This window comes from Colossoma macropomum, unplaced genomic scaffold (genome assembly GCF_904425465.1).
Source record: "Colossoma macropomum unplaced genomic scaffold, Colossoma_macropomum, whole genome shotgun sequence".
NCBI lineage: Eukaryota > Metazoa > Chordata > Actinopteri > Characiformes > Serrasalmidae > Colossoma > Colossoma macropomum.
This window is the reverse complement of record NW_023494791.1, coordinates 39,053,199-39,078,443: the sequence shown is the minus strand read 5'-3', so window position 1 is coordinate 39,078,443 and position 25,245 is coordinate 39,053,199. Positions and strand designations below refer to the sequence as shown.

At 38.1% G+C, this 25,245-nt stretch overlaps 1 protein-coding gene across 5 annotated transcripts in view; it reads left to right on the top strand.

Moving 5' to 3' along the window:
- Positions 1-11,777: 11,777 nt before the first annotated feature.
- The window catches only part of rrbp1a (ribosome binding protein 1a), a 43,770-nt gene continuing 30,302 nt past the window's right edge, over positions 11,778-25,245 (top strand). For 3 of the 5 annotated variants that reach the window (XM_036575060.1, XM_036575061.1, XM_036575057.1), the window contains exons 1-5: positions 11,778-11,977; positions 15,804-16,818; positions 23,262-23,413; positions 24,163-24,285; positions 24,702-24,854. In XM_036575060.1, the coding sequence (XP_036430953.1) occupies positions 15,831-16,818; positions 23,262-23,413; positions 24,163-24,285; positions 24,702-24,854 (1,416 nt within the window). In that variant the 5' untranslated portion in view covers positions 11,778-11,977; positions 15,804-15,830. Of the gene's footprint in view, positions 11,978-12,027; positions 12,276-15,803; positions 16,819-23,261; positions 23,414-24,162; positions 24,286-24,701; positions 24,855-25,245 lie in introns of those variants that run through there. The other 2 variants (XM_036575058.1, XM_036575059.1) reach the window with 2 other exon arrangements.

Here is a 25,245-nt window from a genome sequence, read left to right as displayed (position 1 = left end):
TCCCATTGTATCATTTTCAGTATCGTTTGTTTAAACCCATATTATGAAAAACTGTGCCGATTCAATCCCCTAGTCCATACAGTCCAAAACTATACTAAATTGTCACTGGGGTGGTGCCATGAAGAGATGCACCTTTTAGTTAGGGAACATAATGGTACCATAAACCATTGAAATTATGTTTTTAAGTTGCATTGACTCCACACACCTGTCTTGTCTCTAGCCATTTCATTTTATTGTTCTGTTTTAAAACATTACATTATGAAAAGGTGCAAATGTACCCCTTCCCTGGGAAAAATGTATGAGGTACACAATTAGACCTTAAAACCTTTGTAGTACCTTTGAGCAAAAACAGCCCATGTTTTAGTCATACTAATCAGAACAGAAGTCATTTACACATCACTGTCATGCAAAACCTTGTATGTCAATTTTTGTATTTTAATGTACTTTGGACAACTCTGTTCCAATCCAAGCTCTGACCAATGTTTTCTTATTTGGAATAAGAACAGAATCTACACACTCAAGAGCACAAAGGTGAGAACAGTTCTGCGGTTTAAGAACACGTCATGAATCTGACGTAGACTTTTTCTTAGGACATTTCTCAAGAACACATTTAAGAGCAAACTTCGGAAGATGTTGGAGAATGATGCAAAGTCCTGTAAAGTTACCATTCTGGTGATAAAAGTTTTGTTCCGACAGCAACAATATGTCTTAAAGGCACAGTAACAAAACAGCCTGGTTAATTCCAAGCCATAAAGAGAGGTTGGAAAACAATCAAGGAAAAATGAATTATGATTGTTTTCTGTGCATAGTCCTACAAAATGTCCTAAGTGGACCTCATCTGCAAACAAAAATGCAAGAAAAATGAAAATGTAGGTTGTGGCCACTTTTTGTGTGCTTATGTATGGTGCTGATTTCTCTGCTGAGCTACACAAAGCTGTCTTGTCAGAAATGACCAGCAATGACTTGATTGCTTGTTGAGGTTTTGAACTTTTAGCTTGTTGACGTTTGATCCTTGGCTTCGAATGTACTTAAGCTATCCAGTCATACTGTTTTATAATCAAGATTATGAGAAGTTCCACTAAGCATCTAGTGTAGCATTGCACAAAAGATTCCATAACTGGACTCACACTGTACCTACACTCATTTTATTTGAAACATCTTCCATATAGGAGCACTTTGTAGTTCTACACTTTCTCACTGATTGCTCATCACAGGACCACCACTTACCAGTGACTTCATGTTATTTTAGTGGTGGACCATCCTCATCACAGCAGGGATGGCGACATGACGGTTCTATTGTAAACATGTCAATCACAAATTTCTATGTTTGCTTGGCCATCAAGTGTGTACACCAACTGGCCACTTCATAAAACATGCCTCTTTGTTTCTACACTCTTTGTCCATTTTATCAGCTCCACCTACTTTGTAGTTCTACAATTACAGACTACCCTGCATACATTGTTAGCCCCCTTTTACCCTGTTCTTCAGTGGTCAGGACCCCCATGAACCCTCACAGAGCAGGTACTATTTGGTGGTGGATCATTCTCAGCACTGCAGTAACACTGACGTGGTGTTGGAGTGTTAGTGTGTGTTGTGCTGGTACGAGTGGATCAGACACAGCAGTGCTGCTGGAGTTTTTAAACACTGTGTCCACTCACTGTCCACTCTATTAGACACTCCTAACTTGTCAGTCCACCTTGTAGATGTAAAGTTAGAGACGACAGCTCATCTGCTGCTGCACAGTTTGTGTTGGTCATTCTCTAGTTCGTCATCAGTGGTCACAGGACAGTGCCCACAGGACGCTGTTGGCTGGATATTTTTGGTTGGTGGACTATTCTCAGTCCAGCTGTGACACCGAGGTGTTTAAAACTTCAGCAGCACTGCTGTGTCTGATCCACTCAGACCAGCGCAACACACACTAACACACCACCACCACGCCAGTGTCACTGCAGTGCTGAGAATGATCCACCACCCAAATAATACCTGCTCTGTGGTGGTCCTGTGGGTGTCCTGACCATTGAAGAACAGGGTGAAAGGGGGCTAACAAAGTATGCAGAGAAACAGATGGACTACAGTCAGTAATTGTAATTCCATACAGGAGCACTTTGTAGTTCTATAATTTCTCCTTAATTGCTCACCACAGGACCACCATTTATCAGGTCTCCACTTTTATTCAATCCATAAATTAACCGCCAGATTCATTTGTTAAAACAAACATAAATGCTCGTGCTGGGCATTGTTTATTCTGTAAAGGGTAAAGGAGATGAGGTTGCCATGGACTACAGGAAATCCTCTGCTTGTTTTAACACAGGACAAAACTCAACCGCCGGGGCCGCTACTGCAACAGACCACTAGTTGTCTGGTTGAAAATGTCCATTTCTTGGGCAGTTTCTGTTCTAGTAAATCAGCCTTGTGGTCACAGCTATGCTATTCCAATGTGTACATACTTTCCAGTGTGAAAATATAATGGGGCTTTTACTTCAGCTATTTGCACCCAAAAGCCACAACCCTGGTAATCTTCTATTTTAAAAAGTGATTAGCAGTGCTGTTCCTCGTTAGATGATGGTCATCTTATGGGGCGGATATCTTGCCTTGACAACATTTGAATGGTGGATATTCTAGAAGCTGACTAAAGGAGAGGAGGAGAGGACAAAAATAGACTGACGTTTGTGTTGAAAGGTTTGGGTGTGACAGGATCTGAAGTTACGCTGGTACAGAGCTTTGGACAAGCAGCTAGCATGTGAACAATGAGGAAATTCCATGCATGCAAACTACAGTTATCGCCGTACCCACTTTGGCTCAAAAGAGACTTAATGAGGAAACTAGTGAGTTAGTGGGATGAGGCATGTTAGAGAAGGGAAGCAGAGATGGCACCGATCTGATACCCAGTATCAGTATCAGGCCGAACACACAATGCTGGTATTAGAAATCTGAGGGAATGAACGAATGATTGCTTGACATTTAATAGAATTGTTTGTAGCTCAAAATGACGTAGAGCAGTGCTTTTTAACTTGTGGGCTTGGGCACCCCAGTAAGAAATGGTGGTACCACTAGGGGCCGCTGACAGTCATTTTTAAAGCACAAATCTCCATTACATTATATAGACATTTAGCCAAACCAGTCATTTTAAACATGACAAATAATAATCTTGTGATAAATATTTTGCAAAAATAAAACATCAAAAATGCCTAAATGTTAAGGAGGAGCTTTAGTGATGGGTCTGACAAAATGCATGACCATCACAGCTCGCTTGATATGTTTATATTTTCAGTGCAATTCAATATACAACATTTCTGTTTTTAATCATATGGAATTCATGCATCATGGATGAATGGCTACAAAGAGAGAGTTTATGAATTTTTTGGTGTTCACTAAGTTGCGTGATTAAACAGTCAAGTGAAATTTGACATGCTTCATTAATTATTGCGTTACATTTACCTTTGAAATGACTGGGCCGACAAAACTTTGGGAACCCCTGGCATACAGCTTAGGTCACATGATAAGAACAGTGGTCCCAGGCTTAACATTAAAGCTGCACTATATAAGATGTTTTGTGAAACAAAAAGAAAAAAAAGAACAGGCTGAAGTATGATGTCTGTGCGCTGCTTCAAGTCGCCCTGTATTGACTTCAGGGAAATGTATTGGAACTTTGGTTAGCACGTCTCGCTTTGATGATAACAGTCATTTTTCCACTGAACTCCCCCAGTCAGTGGTTTGATGACACATACTCTCAGTAAAGGTGGGTCAGGTTGGCTTTTTAGGATTAAGTATAAGACATTTTATGCAGAATGTGAGAAGGATCTGACATTGGTTTATTCAAACTACACAGTGATTATAGTGAATATTAGGAGCTTAAATGCCTGCTGAATTTTGCAATATTAATAAAGGGGCTATGTCCGATATTTCTCTTGTAACTTGTTTTTTTTCTTGTTTGTGTGGGTTTTATCCAAAACAGTTACAGTTAATTCACTACTGAACTTGAAATTTTAACGATGTTTGCATACTACCTAAAATCTTTTGATCCGAAAAAGGAAAGGAAAATTACATTTTCTATGATGTGGCCCTTTAGGTTTTACCATGACATTGGATAATAAGTTATTAAGTTACGGTATAAAGTTATGAAGATCAGATTACTTGACCTAAATCCAAATGAAAATCTAGGGGTGACTCCTCCACATTGCTGACCACTCCTGTATCACAGTACCTCAGAATGGTTTGAGCAAATCTGAATTGAATATCAGGCTAACAGCTGCCAGAAGTGGTTTATCATAGTGTTCACTTATTGGGATAAAACTGAAGAAATAATGATATATTCCTTGTTTTTAGTGGGACTCTACAAGCAAGTGTAGCTCACAACATTTCATAGATAAATCATGAGTCATCTGAGTCATCTGAGTCAAATATTTTAAAGTTTCTGTATAATTAAACTGTTAAGATGAAATCAGTCATTCAGAGTGTTTTGATGTGAAATGGTTCATTGGAACGAAACATACTGGTTTAGATTTTTTTTACAATGGTAGTGATAGGAACCAGGGGTCATGATGTCTACTTTGCAAATATAGCCATTTTTATTTACTATCCAAAACCACCAATGAACCTACATGTGTCTTTTGTGTAATATTCATATGTAATATCGATAATGGTGAACTTCTGGAAAATCTGGAAAATGCAAGTTTTCTTTGGGTACTATTTTGCCTTACAACACCCTGCAAAATCTGGTTCCTATCACCACCACTGTGAACAATACGGACTTGGTCAGTTTTACATCTTAACAATTTAATTATGCAAAAAGTTTTTAAAATTGGTGGAATTCCCCTTTAAGCACTAGCAAGAAAATGTAGTTCTCATTAGTCATTATAGTGGCATCAGCATGCATGTACTTTTTCAAGCAACTATAGGTATGAGTAATATAAATGGAACAGATTAAATGTATGCAGTCATTTTCCATGTTTCATACTTCCATGTTCTGTTAACAAAGCATGATTACTTGCATAGTGTTCAGTCCTATATGTATAAAACTTCAGGCATTATTCTTCCATTCAGTGCAAGAAAATGTGGACAAAGGATAAATGGAAGTACTGGTAAAATCTGAGAGAACTAAAGTAGACACTCTCTTATGTATGAGGCTTTGTCTAGATTTGACTTGCTTATTAGGTGTCTAGACAGGTCAGGTCAAAATTATAAGGGGACCAACTTAAAATGTCTTGTTTACTAATACTAAAAATGTGACTTTGTAGAACTTCTGACTTAACTAAGCCTGAATTTGCCTGATGTTTTAAACATCCATACTTACCTCCTACAGTGATGTCCCAGTAGTGTCCAGGGCAAGATTTTCTGTGACGTCTATAATATCACGTCTATATTAATGAGCCTCTACATCAGTGGCTGCACTAGCAGCCAGGATTTCTTTATTCCTATGGTTGTATGACATATTTGTATAGTGCATGCTGAGTATTGTAGTCTAAGAGATTTAATATGCACTACAGAACACTGCATAACATGACAACATACTAAAGCTGCACTATGTAAGATTTGGGGATTTGGAGACCTCTCTGGTGGAAATGCGTAATTGCATGACATGTGGAAAAATATTTTGAAACATGTTGTTCTTCAGATCTTTTCCTCGAGTGTGGTGACTGCAAGAGTGTTGAAAGAGTATTCAAAGAGTATTCAACTAAGTCTAAACTTAGCGAAGAGCGTTTCTTTTGAGGATGTAAGTGAATGATCTACTGTTTTTATCATATCTTCATCAGTAAAATGTTGATTTTGCATTTGAGACCTAAACAACAAGCTTGACCTTTCTGAGCCTGTGCGTGTGAAGTTAATACATAAGGATGTATGATGTGGTCCTAAAAACTCCCACAAAATCCGACCCGACGCCTCTGACTTTTTTACTACCATTTCATGATTTACAGGGCAACTTGCAGCAGCGCATGGACACCATGTTTTATCCTGTTTTTTTCTCCTGACTCAGTAATGCTACTGCTTTCAGTTTTAACAACAAAAATCTTGCACAAAGCAGCTTAAAATGCTATGTTTGGGCTGAAATCTGCTTTAAGTTGACCTGACTTTCATATTTTACATTATATAAAGTTGCTTTGGACAATGTCAGTTTTAAAAAGTACAAATTAAGTTGAACTGAGAAGATTAGAAAGAGGCCCGAACTTCTAAAGAAGAACTTCCTACTTCATTATCGAGCCTTTAAACAGAACTTAGGCTTGTTCAAACATGGCCTAGTGGAATGTCATTGCTGCTGTATTGTGTAATTTATTGTTTTATTAATATGTAATATCTCAATCATCCACAAGATAACGAGATGTGTAATCTATTACATTTTTTCAGTCAGTGAAGTAAGGAATGATCTGTACCTGCATAAATTTCCAAAATAACCTCTTGAGAAAGACCACCCCTCACAAATCTCATCTCTAACTGCACTGGTTTCCTGTCCACTTCATGATTCCATGTACAAACCCAATTCCAAAAATGTTGGGACAGTTTGAAAAATGGCAATAAAAACAGAGAACAGTGATTAGTTAATAGCGTTTGACCTGTATTAAATTGCAGACAGTACAAAAAACACAATATTTGATGTTTTACCTTATGATGTATTTTTTTAATGTTTTATTTCTGCAACACGTTCCGAAAACAGGACAGGAGCATGTTTACGACTGTGTTAGATCACTTTTCTTTTTAATATCATGTGTCACTAACTGATCCAATTTTCAAAGAGGAATTTTTTGCCATCCTTCGGTTATACTAATCTCCAGCTGCACACCCGTATGAGGCCTTTGTTGTATTTTGCACATAATGCACCACATGTTTTCAGTAGGAGACAGGCTGGGCAGTTTAGAACCTGCACTCTCTGAATACGCAGCCATGCTGTTATAACATGTGCAGAATTTTTCTTGTCATTTCTTATCATCATGTCGAAATAAGCATGGACTAGAAAAGATCATGTCTAAAAAGCCCCGATGCTCCAAAACATAAATAATCATATTCTTATCCAACCAACAAATTCTTCTCCACTACAAACAAACAGTTAAACTTTGTTTCTAGCACCTACCATTCATAGTGCAATTCCACCAAAAATGATGGGAAGCACAATGTTACAATTTATCTCATGGGTGGGGTTAATTCAATATAATTCTATGTTGTAAGAAACAAACAAATTTTTCAACTGTACTGCATGATATATCATCTATCTATAAGACAGACAGACAGCTCAACTGATTGACACACATCAAATTATGTATGAAAACTGACATATTTTTGTCCAATGTAGGACAGCAAACATCACACATCAGTAAAGTATGGAACATTATGTCTGAATAACTACAGCTTTACCAAATGTTAATGTTAATTTCATTAATACAGTTATTTAAAACCAAAATACTAATATCTGAACATCTGAAAGATACTAATAAAGTAGAAGAAAATCCCTGTTTTCAGATGTTTTCTCTTTTCATTTTAAAATCTGTGTAAACATGTGGAACAAAAAGACAACATTGCTTTATTTGTCTTTGTTTACTAAAGGTGGCTGAGTGTAACATAGTGTAACAGCTAACCCTGTAGTACAGAGGCTGTACTTAAGCCCAGCTGCACTTGCTGTGAGCTTGTTATCTGCTTCAAAATGATGCTACATTGTAGGCAACAAGATGGTGATTAAAGTATTAAGGTTGAATGTTGTAATTTACACAAACAGCTCAGTAACTGAACAAACAAACTTACATGCCCTGAAAACACTCTTTGGCACAGATTTCTTTAAAATGCTGGCAAATCACTCAGAATTTTGGTGGGAGACTGTGGCTTGGAAATGTGGTAATGTGGCCAGATGTGCTTGACCTTCTTTAACAACCTAAAATGTCTGTGTTAATTTGTTCCCTGTGTTACGTTGTTCCCCACGCTCCCCTATCTTTCAGCATTATTGGTGTTTTCACAGATGTGCATGTTACCCACTACGTACTGTGACACACCCTGGTTTTGGAACTTTGTGCTGGTAACAGTCTGGTTGGCCATTTTCTTCTTCGGCCTGGAGAACACTATGTCCATTATTGCCATAAACAATCTGAAAACCTGACTCATCAGACCACAAAACATGTTTCCCCTGTGCATCAATCCATTTCAGATGAGCTTGAGCCTGGAGAACTTGCATTTGTGGGTGCAGCAACAAACAAACAGTGTTTAATGACAACAGAGTATCAAACTACCCCTAGGCCCATGTAGTGATATTCATCACAGAAGCATGCTAGTTTTTTAACAGGATGCTGTCTGAGGGGTCAGAGGTCATGGGCATTCAGTTGTGATTTTTGGCTTTTTTTAGCAAACTAGCGAGTCTCGACCAATCCTTGCTCATAAAAGACTCCACCTTTCCTGGATTTTCCATTTATAACCAAGCACGATTACATCACCTGTTTTCAAAAGTTTTCTGAACATTTTACAACATTCTTAGTCTTAAATTGCCCCATTCTATATATATATATATATATATATGTGCACAAAATTGTTTGTGATAAATTTAATAATGTAAAAGAGAAGATAACCCTTTCATTTTCACATTCTTCCACCTGTCACTCAGCCCATCAGGGCAAGGCTACAGTACACTAAACAGGAACAAGGCTCTAAATGTATAAACAGAGCACTTCAACAGAACTGCTGGTAAGTGTTAACCACAACAGGGCTGTAAAAATGAACTGAGATCATGAAATAAGCTCTATTCTGAAAAAATGACAGTACCGACTGTGAGTCACAGACTATTGTCTGTAAAGCAGCATGCAGACATAAAGAAATACATTAGGAACTCCTACGATGTACTTCTAATGACCACTTTGAGATCCACCTACCTTTTAGGTACAGATATAGGTAGGTCAGCAACCCTGACTGGTCCTGGAGATCTACCTTCTTGCAGAGTGTTGTTCCAACCACAACCTGCAACACCTGCTTTACTTCACTTCTGCAGAAGTTCTCAAGTAGTTAGATACAACTAGACTCTGCAGGAAAGTAGATCTCTAGGTGGACCACTGCTCTGCCTCATTCATCATTGGTCAGTTTCTGACCACAGAACTGCTATTGATATATATATATATATATATATATATATCATATATATATATATATATATATATATATGATATCATATATATTTTAGATATCATTTAGGTGGTGGACCATTCTCAACACAGCAGGGACACTGACAAAAAGTAAAAAGGGCAGAAAAAAATAGGCATGCAGAAATAGGTCTCAGAAATCATTAGGCCTTCTCTAACTGTGCACCAGAAAGTTGTAAGGTTTGTATACAGTGCTGAGTGAGTGTATTTGATTGTGTTGGACTCTCCAAAGGACTCCTAGGTTCCTGCTAAATGCACTAACTTACCCACACAGACAAGAAACACAAGCTTAAAAAAGCACATAAAGGATTCTGTGACCATTATGAACTGTTTTCAGATACTATGGAAACCAGTGGTTCTATTGTTTGTCTGAGCTTTAGTCTGTTCACTGTTGTGTGTAAAGCTGCACATCTTTAAATGTACATATTCTTTATAGTTGTTGAGTTGAACATATTGGATAACATATATGACGTACCATAACATTTGCACAGGCCACATTTTATGTTTTATTTTTTCCAAATATGTTACATTCGGCAATTAAACAGCAATTGTGCATAACTCTGTAAAGGATGTGCTAACTTATTTTCACTTCAACAAAAACGCTTAATGCTGAAAATCAACAAAACACGTAATTTGACCAGGTGACCAAGAATGCAGACTCTTGTATGGATCGTCCAGTTTTTCACACTGTAACTGGCCTAAAGCAAAGTCCATCTGTCCCTCACGCTGTTATCACATGACCAGAGGAAATGGATAAATGGGAAGTAGGACTAAGTTAGGCGTTAGATTCAGTTCATTCTGTTTTCAGAGAGAACTCAGCACATGGAAATTCATGAAGCAAAACTCAGCTGACATGACTCAGCAAGATCTTGAAGCATAGGATACTGTTAAATATGTGCTTGCATTTAACACAGAGAAGGATATATAGTGTTTGAAAGAAACTTCTCAATCTGAAACGCTTAGTTTTACACTAGACTCTTACATATAAAGGTGCTAGAGGTGTGTCAGTACTTGTGTACCATGTGCACTGTACATTATATGTGCTGGTTACTTAATTATCTGGTAACACAAGTTGCTGTTTGTCATATTTCTGGAGCACAAGCCTGAAAAACTGAGGGAGGAACCTGTTCATGCTTTTGTTGATAGAGGGTGTGATATACTTTGGCTTAACTAAGCTTATTACCCAGTAATTACCTGTAAAACAATGCAAACTGACTGAATTATTCTTAAGTTATATGAGTGAGGAATGGAAGCCTGGACCTGTCGGTGGGCATGTTAACTTCTACAAGGCTCTGTTTCCACTCCTAGAATTGCGTCAGGCCTAGATGCAAAAAGATACTGAACTGAGAATCAGGCAGCGCAACTAAACCCAAGACTAAAACAGCTTAATTGGCATCTGGAAACCCAACTATTACATTTCAAATTTGAAACTACACTGACATGTTTTGCACTTATAACAATCTGAATGGGTCAAGGTGGATGGGAAAATGGGTGGGGTGATTTGTGTAATGGATCTATATTTGTAATAGTATAATTTCAGTATAGAAAAGCGTTCGTTTCACTAAAAGCTTGCAGCGTGGCATATCTCAACACCTATTGCACACCACGTCCACGCCTCCAGCAAACAAATGAAAGTGACATTTGCACACCCAACACAATGGAACCCCACCAAAGAAAACTTCTTAATGGTAACTGAAATACCATGAATGAAGAATCTTTCATAGGATTGTCGACACTGGTGGAGCTGTACCTTTATAATGATGAGAGACTGACGTTCAAATAAAGAATTGACTCCAAATGTAAGAAAGACGCTTTCTTTTATGCACTGTGTAAGCCAAAAAGCTACCAAATTCTTAACCACGACAAGAAAGAATGCTTACAAAAGGTTAACAGTGGTTTTTGGTCATTTGGCAGCCTTTCAGTGTCAGCCAAAACTGTAATACCATCAGCTGGATTTCCTCTGAGCAACAGGCCTGTTTGTCCTAATGCCTAATCCTGGTCTCCATAGCATTCCCCAGTGCTGATGAGGCAGATAAAATCCTGCTGCGAAGCAAAGGACACACAATGTTCCCTGGTTGCCTTGTCTCATTTCTTCACAGCTGCTCATTCATCACTCATGCTGAGTTAAATTGTACCTGAGACTATTTTTCTTTAGGCTGTACCCCAAGGTGTATGACCTTAATGATATTTACACATGACCTGCTTTAAAAGCAGTGACAGTAACCACTCTGACCTGTCAAAAAGTTCAGGTTAATAAAAAAGGTTCAGGTTAATAAAAATTAAAAGGAAGGTTTAAGTCTAATTTATTTAACTGCATCTGTAGCTAAACAGCCCATCGTTTTTTGTTTTTTTTTGTTTTGTTTTTTTTTACGAAACCCAGCTAACTGTAGCTATACAGGTATTTAATGTATTTTGTGGCATTAAAATGAAGGGAAAGATGTGTTTGAAAGTTCATATACTCTATTTTTAAGGTTCTTATCTGGTCCGATCCATTTTCTACACTTTCCGAAAACGATGACAGTCCGAGAAAGTAATAATTCCCTGTACAACTACAATTCCCATATTCACTACAATGATGAGCCCGCCCAGCGGACGGCCAATCGTATTGGCTCGATTTTCTGATTGATTGCCTTCTAGCCAATCAGAGCTTGTTTAGATGAACAGTAGGTGGGTTCGTAATGTCAGCGCTGAGAAAGTGCCACGACTCCACAGACAAGCGGCTTCTTGAGAGGCTGGGAGACGGAGCTTTGGGAAGAGACATATATTTATCTATATTTTTGTACCTTTCTCTTCCGAGTTGGACTAATATTTTTGGATTTAAACTCAGCGTGTGAGTGAGTTAGCTTGCTAACTCTGTTCTGCTGAAAGCGAAGGTGAAGACGAAGGCTTGAGTGTGATGCTAGCTAACGTTAACGATTCTCATACATACCCGCTTCTGAGCAGCTGCTGGCCTCTAACTTCGCTCTTTTTCTCTCTCCCATAGTTTTAGTCTTTGCTGTGAGTTGGTTAGAGTTTATACTGTGTTGGCTGCTTAAGTAAACCTCGAGAAACGGATCTGTTTGGCAGCAGAGCGCTTTTAAATGTCCTGATTTGGAGATGCTGAAAATAAGGGGAACAGAACAGTTATGTGGAGCGACTGTCTGCCCGCTTCCCTGGAGCCGCTCTGAACAAGTAGGCTGTAACCTAAATGTGTGGCTAGCTAACACATTCTCTCTGTTAAAGGAATATTTTTGATTATTTAGGATCTAACATTGGACTATGGTGTGAATAGACTCCTGTTGTGTCGTTTGAGAAACTCTGAGACTTTGTTTTAGTGTCTGTCTGTAGTTCAGATCAGGCTGACATTCCTCTTCTTGTAGCGAAGGCATTTAAAGGGGAGGTCCACCGATTTTTCAAAATTTGTGTATAATTCAGTGGTTTAAAATGTAAATCAGAGTCATTCATAATGTGCAATGCTCCGTTCTAGAGGAACTTGCCATATGAGAATTGCTCACAGTGGTGGTGATAGGAACCAGACGTCCGCCTCTAAAAGCTCCCTCACAGAAAGTTATTTGCATGAATTGGTTAGATATATGCTGCCTGATCTCTGAGACATTGTTTTCAGATAGTTATGTGATAATGTTTTGGCTTAAAATGTATTTTAATCAGTTTATGTTCATCAGTTCAAATAGTCCCCAAAGAATTATGACTATTTTACCATCATCACTATTACATATAAAAACTCAGAAGACATGTAGGTTCACTGGTGGTTTTCGATGGTAAATAAAATGGCTACATTTGTGTTGTAGACATCAGGACTCCTGGTTCCTATCACCACCACTGTGAAGAAATCTGAGTCTGTAAGTTTCTCTACAGTGTACCACCTTACATGAGACCACTCTGAAAGACTCTGCTGACATCTCGAAGACAGAATTATTCAGGAATTTGAATGCAGTTTTTCAAAGCTGTGGTGGCTTAGTTTACTACAGCTGTGCCATAAAACTCTTGTTCAGCATACTCCACTGGATTCGGCACTCAACCCTGAATCACAGGCAGCTGCCCAAAAAGTCTCTGTTGCTGTCAGACTGTGAAACTTTTTCCTCCTGCATGGTTCATACTCTCTGCTGGTGTAGGCTTTCAGTGTTTCTCTCCTCTGCAGTGCCTTCAGCCAAGCAACTGAGATTCCTCATGCTTTTATCTATAGACATACATACATAAATTTTGGCATCACACAGATATTTAGATTTTTTTACAATATGTCAAACATACATTATCTGCAGATGTTTGGAAGAACTTGCCATATTAACAGTCATTTTATATACAACAGTAACTTAGAGAGTGGGGGTTTAAATATTACAAACTATTTACTGAAAGGCATTTTGGATATTTTATTCAAGAATTCTGTAAACAATAAAATGATAAATAATATTCTGTAGCTATTTAATTACGCTACGGCTCTGATCATCATTCTGGACACTGAACTATATATACATATACACAATAAGTAGATGTATACATATTTTAATGCACAGTTTGCTGAATTTTTTCATATTGAGAATAAAATACAATGCAAAACATGGCCTGTGCAAAAGTTCTGGCACATTTTATATTTGATGTTTTTTTAATATGTTAAAGAAATTCTGTACTAAGATTAGCAGAAAAATGCCATGTTTAAGTTTATTGTCTGCAGAGAATATTTTCTTCCTTTCAATAACCACACATGTAATTTGACCAAATATGTTCAAACTTTTGCATATTCATAAAATATTAGAATGCATCCACACACACACACACACACACACATACACACAGATATATATATATATATACACACCTGCTTCTGTCCACTGAAATTGCTCGGTTTGCACTGATGACTTTAGATATATTTCTCAAAATGTATGTTACTGTCTGGCTGTCTCTGACAAAATATCATATTGTCATTATACTGTGATTGTGTTGTGCCTTGCAATATGTTAAGAACACAATTGTGAACCTTTTGTGACTGGCCTGCGTGGAAGACTCGCCCTCATTATTTTGACAAAATTGTTCATGTTTGTTGTTTCACATGAACTACTCGATTCTTCAAACGCCTGCAGAACACAACACTCATCAAGTCCTCTGTGATGTCAGTATTGCACAGACCGATATTGAGATAGTAGTGAACAAACAATGTATTGTGCAGTTCTCCTGCTTAGTCTGCAAAGACTAGTTGGAATCTGTGTTTCCCAGTGTTAGACCTTTGGCTAACTTAGTTTTGACCTTTTGCTGGTTGTGGATTTCTTATTAGCGAGCCGGGTCGGTCTGAGTTGTCTTTATCATAGCACATTGTATGTTTACTGATCCAAGAGGTACATTACTGTAGTTAATTTACTTTTTTTATGAATGCTCAGTGTGTATAAAAGAGTGTAGAAACAATCCACACGTTGTGAGCATGTTTCTTTTTAGTCCTTTACCAAAGAAAAAATGTTCTGCGTAATATGAAAACAACTGGCAAAGGCACTGTACATGTTCCAGTTAAGTACTGAGTGTTTTCTTTTTCTCTGTTTGCAGCTTTGGAGCACACTGGGGGTCCCAGTCTTATTATGAAGCTCCAGTTATATGGTATAAAATCAGATCTGAACAAATTATAGGCTACAAGCTAGAACAAGCTGCTCCTGGAGTTTCAGTGTTTATAAATTAGGCTGGTTTGAGTCATGTTTTAAAATCAGACAGCAATGTTCGGCTCTTTGTCTGCTGCTTTTGTTTTGATCACACTTTGTTTAATGGATAAGTGGAGGTAAAGCATTAAAGATAGGCTTGAAGGAGAAACGCAATGAAATCACAAGGCAAAGCCTTTTAGTGTTGTGTGTTTGGACTATGAACAGAAAACAAAGATTCTTATGATAGCAGGGCATAACTTTATGCACGGCCTATCCTGTTTACCATTACACCAGTCAACACGTTTCGGGGATTCAGCTGATGTTCAGAATGTACACGAATCAAGAGTTCTTATTTAAATTCATTTTCTCTGGTGATCATCGTTATATTGACGACTCTGCAAACTTAGGTGCACTCTCTGCTTTCCAGAGTTAGACCTTTGGCGAACTTGGAGTTTTGACCTTTTGTTGTGCATTTTCATTAGTGAGTGACAGTGATTGCATAAGGATTATGTAGTTGGCTCAAACATTCAGTCACAGAGAATTGGGTACAACAAAAGAATAACCTTAAAGGGACAGTCTGGCATTTTTCATTCTTTCTTCTTTCTGCTGTGTCTGTATGCATTTAGACACATTTCCTTTTATTTAGTTAAAGAACAGCAAAACTGTTAAAGCTAGAGATGCACCCATATGGAAACTGTAGGCTGATACCAATTTCCAATATTTTTCACATACATATTTGCTGATGCTGGTACATAAACATTTAGAAAAGGAGATCTACCTGGATTAGCATTACAGAGAAGTGTAACATTTATTTCTGTAGGGTTACAAATACGGCAACATGAATAAAATGCAGAAATTTTAGCACAACAGCCCAGCATCACGTAAACATGCTGCTCTTCTGGAGTACAATAAATAGGTCATCAGTGTCGATTTGACATAATCTTGTGTCAACAAAATTTCTCTTCTTCATAAAATAAATTATTGACATTATTGTCTATGCAAGTGACCACATGGGACAGATCAACTTAGGATTGATACTTAAGTGCCATTTGTCCTTATTTACCTTTATTTGTCTTGGCAGGTTTGAAAAGGAAGGACGCTTGCGATCATGGATATCTATGACCCCCAAACCCTTGGCATTGTTGTTTTTGGTGGCTTTATGGTGATCTCAGCTATCGGGATCGCCCTGGTCTCCACTTTCTCCATGAAGGAGACCTCTTATGAAGAGGCCTTGGCAAAGCAGCGCCAAGAGTTGGCTAAGACCCAACCCCAGCAGCGGACGGACAAGAAGAAGAAGGACAAGGCAGCTGAAAAGAAGAACCGTGAGAAGAAGAAGAAGGAGGAGAAGCCCAAGGAGTCAGAAACAACTCCTGATGCCAGTATAGAAACAACAGAAGACCAGGATGTTTCTCCAGAGCCTGAAGCCCAAGAGCCAGAGCCTATGCTTGCTACCAAATCTGCTCCGGCTCAAGTTGGTAAACCTGCCCCAGCTGTTTCCATTAAATCTGTGGAGCCCTCTGCTTCTAACGCCACTCCAAGCTCTGCTTCTAAATCCACCCCAACTCCTGCCTCTAAAACTTCCCCAACTCCTGCCTCTAAAGCCTCCCCAACTCCTACCTCTAAAACCTCCTCAACTTCTGCCTCTAAAACCTCCCCAATCCCTGCCTCTAAAACCTCCTCAACCACTGCCTCTAAAACCTCCCCAATCCCTGCCTCTAAAACCTCCCCAACCGCTGCCGCTAAAACCTCCCCAACCCCTGCTACTAAACCGTCCCCTGTTCTTGCACCGACTGCTCCTGCGCAATCCCCAGTTTCTGCCCCCACCTGTCCTGCCCCTACAGAGGCTTCATCTGCCACTTCCCCCAAGGACAAGAAGAAAAAGGAGAAGAAAGTTGCCAAGGTGGAGCCAGCCCCGACCCAGGCACCACCTGTTGTCATGCTGGAAACCGTGGTTAAAGAGGTTCCTGTGATGGCGGTGCCTCCAGGGGAATCCCAGAAGAGTGTTCCTGTGGCCGAGGCTCTGGCTAAAGCAGAGAAGCCAAAGCCATCAGCTCCATCCAAGAAGAAAGCAGGATCAAAGAAGAGCACAGAATCTGGTATGAGCACTTTTTGTCCACTTATTTCTCAGTTTGAAATATTAGTTGACCCCAGGTTCTCAAAGTGCAGCAGGGCTGTATGTAAACTTTTTGAGCAGGTAGCGCTGGTGCTAGAAATGTTGCAAGTAGGTATGTGAGATCATGGCAGGCAAAGGAGAGCTGCTTTAAAAGCTTTCCTGTGTCATTTTCTTGCATCACCAGCACACCGTGTGGGCACGTTTTCTCAAAAAAGTGTCACGAATATTGACTAAGAGGCTATTACTTTCTCTAGTTAATGATTTTAGCATGGCATGGTGGGTTACCACACAGTAGCCTGCCTAAATCAGAGAAAATAAACTTGATTGAGATTCTGTTTAGTAACTTCTAAGTTAACTTGAATTGCTATGTTTTGGTGGTTCTTGGTATGGGTTGGTAGATTTTGCTACAAGTTTAACAGTGTTTACAGCTTTTAAATTGCTAAAATAAATAAAATAATAAAATTAAATAAAATAATTAAGTGCCTAAAGCTTACTGTAAGGTCAGCCTATGGGGTACTGTTATTGTAGCTTTTTATTATTGTTATTATCAGATTATTCATAATAATTACAGGCTTTGTCTTTTTTGTTTTTATTCATTTTGATGTAATGTAGATAATGTAAGGTGAAAATCATTTAAGCCCTCATTCATGTTTCATGAGGGAAGAAATTCTGCTTGGACGGCTGCAGCACGGTTATATCTGACCACAGTAAAAAAAAAGTGCTGCCTCAAACTTCTACAGAATGTTCTCAAGCCAGACAACTTACTTAGACTGATGTGGACGTGGACTGCACATTAAAAAAAGACATGGATAAAAATCAAAGATTATGAGACAAATATGATTACATTAATGCATCTTAAAGCCATGGATTGTATGTTTTCTGACATATAAATCGTCCAACTTAATCGGCAATCCGTTGGCGATTTAGAAAAGTTTGGATAAATAGTTTGGAGAAAAAGAAATAGTTTGTTACCAAAAGGTAAGGCTCAGTGTTATTTAATATGTGAGTTTTAATAGGTAATCAGTTTTAATGTGTAACAAGGTGTAACAACAATGAGTTGCGTTATTTTTTTGCCATCCATACAGACGTACTAGCGGCAGATCTGACATGTCGGCTTCGTAACTCTGTTAACTGTCAGGGGCTGGAAAATGGCAACAAAGCTGCTGACAGGGAAATGAGCCAACAGAATGTTGTAATGCATGTTGAATTGCTCATATAAGTCATTATGGTCTCAATTAAATATGAGTGATTGTTTAGTATTGTTTGAAAGCTTTCTGTCACTGGCTTGTTACTGCTGGAGTTCACAAGAGGACTGTCCTAGCTAATTTTCTACCATCGAGTGAATCTAAAATGGCCCCGGGAAAGCTAGGACTGGCACTGGCTGCATTGGTGAATGACAGGCTGCTGGAGGCTTCTTTGGTTTACCAGTCGCAATAGAGAAGCTGCACTGAGTGAATGCCTTTCCTGTTCACCTGCTGCAGGCTGTGGGAGCAAGGGATTATATGGCATTGATAGGTGTGCCAATAAGAGGTGCCAGTGTTAAGTAGCTGAGAATTAGCTTCCTAAGCAGTTTTGAATTAGCTGTGTGAGCAGATAGAGAAGGCTATTCTGGAAAGAATTAGATTTGTAACACATGGGTTTCATCTATATGGCAGGAGAAACCAAAACAAATTCTTTAAGCCTATTGACCAGGCGAGTGCGTTCTGAGTAATTTTGGTATTTGAGTATCTGTAAGAGTTCCTGAATGGATATCCAGTTAACTGTGGAGAAGGAAAAACAACAGCCTACCTTTGCACAGTGTTGCACAAAAAAAGGTTCAGGCAGATGAACACAAAACATGTTTTCATATTCAAAATAGCAAATGGAAATCATTAGCTTTTTGTTTCATGCAGAACATAACAGAGATTCAGCTAATCAGCACAGTACTGGATGCTGAAGGGGTCTTGTTATCTTTTATAGATGTTTTTCCTCTTCAGTCAACTATGTACCGACATGTTAGTTTGTCAAAGAAGTATATTATAACGGTTTCTGGACTTCACATCAGCTTAGCCTAACATCAGCCTTGCCTGCTTAGCAATAAAAGCCAAATTATCTAAGCTTTCTCAGTCATGTCTTTAACAACTCATGTTAAGGCACTCTTGTTTCAGAGTTGCAAAGCACAAAATAACAAGCAAAACGTTCACATTTTACAGTTCTGTTAAAACAGAAAACTGACATTTTGCTGAATTGTTAGTTGGTAGATTTTCTCCATCTGTTTGAATACTCCCACCATGAATGGTTAAATGAGTACTTCAGTACCTATTGCACATTTCTTACTGTTGACCTGAATATATTTTTCTTAATTTATGATTTCATAGGTCTATTTCTGAGACCTGTCTAGACTGTTTCTTCAGGAAAACAGCCCTAAGCTCTTTTCCTGTGACTGCTGGCATGTGCTGATGTTAGCTGTCTCTGACTACTTCAAAGAGCGGTTCAGACACTTCACATCCTAAGCAGAGCCTGCGTAAGTGCTACAGTTTGTTTTAAGGAGAAACATTCTGAATGTAATTGGTGTAATTTTAAGAGAACTGTTCAAAACAGCCCAGTGAAACCAAGCTTCGGTTTTGGCCAAAGCTCTTTTAGCATAGAGTCAGTTTGAGTTCATTAACCTTTTCTCATAAAAATGCAATTTTAATCTGCATTGGAGGTCCCTTTGTTGAAGCGTTAGGGAATTTTGTTTTTCAGGAATGTGATGGAATATATTTCAATGGAAGTGTGTATGACATACAAAACTGGAAGCAAACTGGATTTTTGTAGGTAAACAAACAAGTTAACATTTATATCAAATGGCTTTATTGTGTTTAAATGCTGTTTTTATTGTGGCTGTTGTGCATGATTATTTTTTGTTATGAAGAAAGCTGCAGTTGTCCGTTTTATCTTGACACGGGTGTCTTTGTTGAGAAGTGTGAATTGTTTTTAAAGCAGGAGGGTCTCACCTCTCCCGTTTCACCCCTCATTGCTCTCTAGCAGCTCAACAGAGTCCCAGCATTTTACACACAGAGAGCCAACAGGTCCCTAGTTAATTTGGTAACAGAGTTATAGTGAAAATATTTCATTTTGTTATATTAATCAAAAATGTGGAAGTTGATTTCCATTCTGCTTGTGAAATAGCCAATATGGGGCCTGCAGAAAGGGGTTATTTTATAAATAAAAAAAGCATCATATACCTGAAAAAATATCAGCATTTTTGAAAACTACATACATCCTGTGGTGGATAAAATTTCATTTAGCTCCACTTAGCTGAGAAGAAAATGTGACATTTAAGTTGAATCACTGAAATCACAAGCTTCCAAATTTGAGGTGTAAATATCTTACTGAGTAGATTTCTAGGTTTCTAGTAGATTTCCAGCAAAATGCAAGCTGAGTTATACTGGCTGTCAGGAAACAAGGATCAAAATTGTATGTAATACAGTGCAATAATATCATAGAAAATGCATTTGAGTGATGCTTAATCTAATTTGGCCAACAAAAGACAACGCAGGCATTTAGAACAGAAAAGAAAAAACGAAAAAGGTGCAAGTGTAGAAAAAAAAACAGTGTAAAACTGCAATACACACTTCATACCCAATACTTTAATCTTGCTGAAAGTCAAGTGTGTCCTACAGCCATACTTGAAGGAGAAAGACTTGGGAGTTTTGATTGTTTACCAAGCACTTACCACACCACCCTGAAGTGATTAATAACCTCAATCCTACCCAAGCACTATGGATTGCACTTTAATTACAGGGTTTATGTTGGATGTGTCCAGAAGAGTAAAATTGACCTGTCATGCATGTGTTGAGTCATTAATTTAAGGAGCCCTATCGATTTTATTATTTAGTGTACTGTTCTCTGTCAATGTACTCCAAGAGTGTTATTGATTTTAACAGGCAGCTAAACTCTTCTCATCACCAAGTCCTTCAAGGAACAGGCAGCGTGTTGTAATTGGCAGGTTTAATGATGAAAAGTGTGAAACTACAAGAACAATATAGAATTTGAATAGATAATGAAAACTGTAATATACTGTTTACATTCACATAAAGTTAGTCTAAACTAACAAACAAGCAAGGGAATAAACTAGAAAGGTATACAGAGATCAACACTAAATAGAATTTAACTAGAAGACATTTCTTGCTGACAGGACTAGAAGTTACAGAGTGATAATATGAAAAGCTTCTTTAAAATATTTGCTTATATATATATATATATATAACTTACTGATTTAACTCCACATTTAAGGAGCAAAAACAGGACAGCAGATGTGAAAGACAAGAGTATCAGTAACTGCCACTGACTTAAAAATAAACTCAGTCAACTGTATGATTAAATCTAAACAGTGAAAGGATGCTTGGAACTTAGAATCCAGTAGACAGACCTGTGGTATCTTAAGAGTTCCATAACATTTAGTCTGATATTGGAATTGTAGCCTATAATTACGACCAATAAGTGGGGTGCCCCTCTTTCATCGCATGAAGGCTTTGCTAAGTAACTCACTTCTGAAGTAAGGGTATTAATGGTATGTATGTAGTAATGTAAAGGTTCAGCATCTAAAAGGGTTTTATTTTCCCAAGAACCATACATCTAAGTGAAAAACTATTTGGCAACTTTTTGGAGATTCATAATGTTTTAGGCTGACTTCACACGGTGCATCTTAAGTTACTTGAAGCTTGTAACACACCCTGCAACTCACTTGAAACTTCAGTGCAACAGATGCACGCATCTCAATTTCGTGAAAAAAGTTTCATGAAACAGCCAGTTAAGACACATAATAACACATCATGTGATCAAGTTGAGCGACATACTGTAAAATTACTTAACAGATCAATGGACGTATATTGCAAAAACAACACCACACAGATGACTTCATACAGCAAGAACGATGCAATGTATCAAAAATATGAGCTGCTAACTTGGCTAACCAGAGAGGACTCAAATGTGTTGCATGCAACTTTAGCACATCCCTGTTAGTCACACTCTCTCTCTGTGTCACACATACACACACTGGCAGCCTATCAAATTTTTTCTACCCACTTGTGATGTGGTATTTGCCCCAAAGCCTCTTTATAGAAGCTGGAATGTGGGAGGAAAGACATTCTGGCACGAGTGTAAAGGTGTGCGGGGCTTCACTCATTTCTACAGGGACAGAGGGTGACAGGTCCTGTGCAAACAATCCACTCGCCTTTGCTACTCCTTTATGAGTGCACACAAAGACTCTCAGAGGCCAGACAATGGGAGTGTATCATCAGCCCTGATTGGAGAGCCATCTCTGCCTGGTGTCCCACCACCCTTCTCCCATGCCAGCTAGAGGTGCCAGCGCTGATGGAATCAGAACATCAGTAAAATATATTACTTAGATGAATATTAATGAGATAAATATAACTGACTATGGGTTGGACAGCAGAGAACCTGTCAGTGTGTCTGGGATAGATTCAGTCAGTTTGTTGGGCAAATGAGTAAAATCCCATCATAGGTTTTACCGTTGAGCAAAATCAATAACGTTTTGGGTTAAATAAGACTGTCTCCATAATTTAGGTCTAAAATGGTTAGAAACGTATAATCATAAATGTTTAATGAGCATGCATACAGCCAAAAAAACAAAATGAAAATTGTTATTAGGCCTAGACATTCAAAAACATGAAAGAACATTAGGCACCATCAGATACACATAAGGTACTACAGAAAGTAGGCTGCCATTTCTGTTGAACAGCACGATAGCCTAAATAGCCAGTGTTTGTTAAAATCCGACCAGTAACCATTATTAGTGTTGCCGATAGTAGTGTTCATAATAAGTTGTTTATTTAAACTGCACATGATTGTTTGGTGTTATAAAGAAATACAAAAGCTTTGGTAAAGTCTTATCAGTGTAATACTTCTCTTGAAATAATTTCAGTGTGACACATTTGATTGTATCACAATATTGAAAACCATGATCTTTTTGGTCACTGATATCTAATATTTATACTGTCTTATCCCTATTACTGATGACATATGAAGTAACATTAAATATGACTGATTGACTTTGTGAACTGGTGTTTGGGATGTGCTTGAAAAACTGTAGTACAATTTTTTGAAGCAACCTCCCCAAAGAGGATAAAATTTTAATTAGGTTACAAATTTATTAAGTAGCGTGAGAACGATATGTCTTACTGGTTCTTTTAGGTTTTAATAATCATTGCATCATTTTTTCTTGATAAAGTTGGTATATGCCAGATCCAAAATGCCAACATCATCTCAACAGCGTAACAAAAAACCTATACCCAGTGTGCCCTTTCAGACTCACAAAAAATAAATATCTTTTGAAATGAATAATGGACTCTGAATTAAGGTATTTAGCCATTCATAGGTATTTCAGTTAATGTGCTTAGCAAAGTAAAGCCAATGAATCTTCTGCATGTCTCCTCTCTATAGCAGTAGCAGTGGATGCTGTGGATGCTCCTCTACATCTGTCTTACAAGACCCTGCTGTCCACACTGAAGAGCATGATGTTCAGTGAAAGTGAAGCCCAGCAGCTCGTTGAGATCTTGTCTGAAAAGGCTGGAGTACAGGACACCTGGCACACGGTATGGCCAACACCAAATAGTTCAGTAAAAAATTAGAAATGTACACAATTTTCTCTGTACCTTAAATAAAGCTAGTTATCCAATAGATGTTTCACTGAGTTTCACGAATCACTGAGGACAAGGTTACCCAGAATCCTTTGAGGTTTTAGTTTATCTTAATTACCTCTTATTTTCTTATTTTTCATTAGTTCTCTTCATAGTAAATGTTTTTTTTGTGTTACGGCATGTCATCTGCATGCTACAGTGTAGGACTGGATGCATTTAACGTGTTTTTGCTTTGTTGGTCGTGTTTTATGTTCAGATTTACCAATATAGCTTGTCTTGCTGTGATAAAAGCAAACAAGAGGTAACTTTAAGTTTAGCATTCACAAACTGGGCTGTCAGGAGGCAAAATTAAAGGGTTTTGCTCTATTGTCAGGATATCACTTTTGAATTTTTATGGGTGTTTTTATGGATAAAAAGGTAAAATTACAGAATGTTGCGTATATGAAGTGAAGGAAAAATTCTGTATATACACTAAATATGTACTGTAATTTAACAGCATTTCCTGTTAATTTCCTGTTAATTTTACGGAAAATATACTGTACTGTAATTTTTTGCCGGCACATTTTCTGTTTTTTATAAGAATTTGTTTTTTATAGTGAATGCCGTTTGATATAAAATATCGAACGAATATCGATTTTTCATCAGAAATTGACACTGGGAGATTGGATTGTTTAGATGTACTTGATGTAATATCATGCTTGTAGGCCACTCAGAAGGGAGATCCAGTGACTGTGTTGAAGAAACAGCTGGAAGAGAAGGAGAAGCAGGTGTCTGCTGCACAGGAAGACGCTACTGCTGCCAAGAACCGCCTGAGAGAGCTGTCTAAAGTGAGATCTCACAAAACAAATCATACACAAAATCAGTTTTCAGTCACGTTGCTGAAGACTGTATTTTGTTTAGTTTGTTTTTAGCTGAGTTGGTACTGTAATGCATTGATGACTAGAGTTGTCACTGTAGATTATACCAATAATTGAGTAAATCTATTATTTTGATTAAGTAATCAGAGTTTTTAAAAGGACAAACATTAAAAATGGCCATAACTGAACAGTAACAATTCATGTGTGCACTTTCTAGGATTTCAGAATACTTTACTGAAAAAAGATGAACCAGGAAAACTTCGAAAAGATTTATTTAGAAGTACTTGAGTACATATGCACATCCCTAATATGATCCTGCCCTGGTTAGTGATATAATGTACTGAACTCTGTGTGTGTGTGTGTGTGTGTGTGTGTGTTTTTGATAGGAGCTGTCCGCAGAGAAGTCGAAGGTGGCTTCAGTGGAGACCCGGCTGAGCTCTCAGCTGAGTAAGCGTGAGCAGGAGATGATTGCTCTGCAGGCCCGCATGCAAGCCAGCTACCAGGACCATCTCGCTGAGACGCAGCAGCTCAATGCTAAAGTAACCACAGTCCGACCAAATCACACAAAAACGACAGCTTGTTTAATTCAAGTTAGGGTGCACATTTTTTCCATGCAGGCAGAATCATTAGTTCTTAATGAACGATCACATTTAGCATACAGTGCCAATCAAAAGTTTGGACACACCTACTCATACTCTGTACTCAAAAAAAGCGTTTGTCATTTCAACCTGGAAAAATACTTGATGTGGTAACAAGCAATGTAATGTGTTTTTATTCAACTTAAATAAGGAATTTGAATGAAACAATACAAAGCAAAATAAAAAGATTAGATGAACAAAAGCTTCAACAACGCCATTAACGTTAACATCTGCCCTCTTCCACTTTTTTACAGTGTAGAACAGTTTTCTTGTTTTTACTTTTTTCTAGATT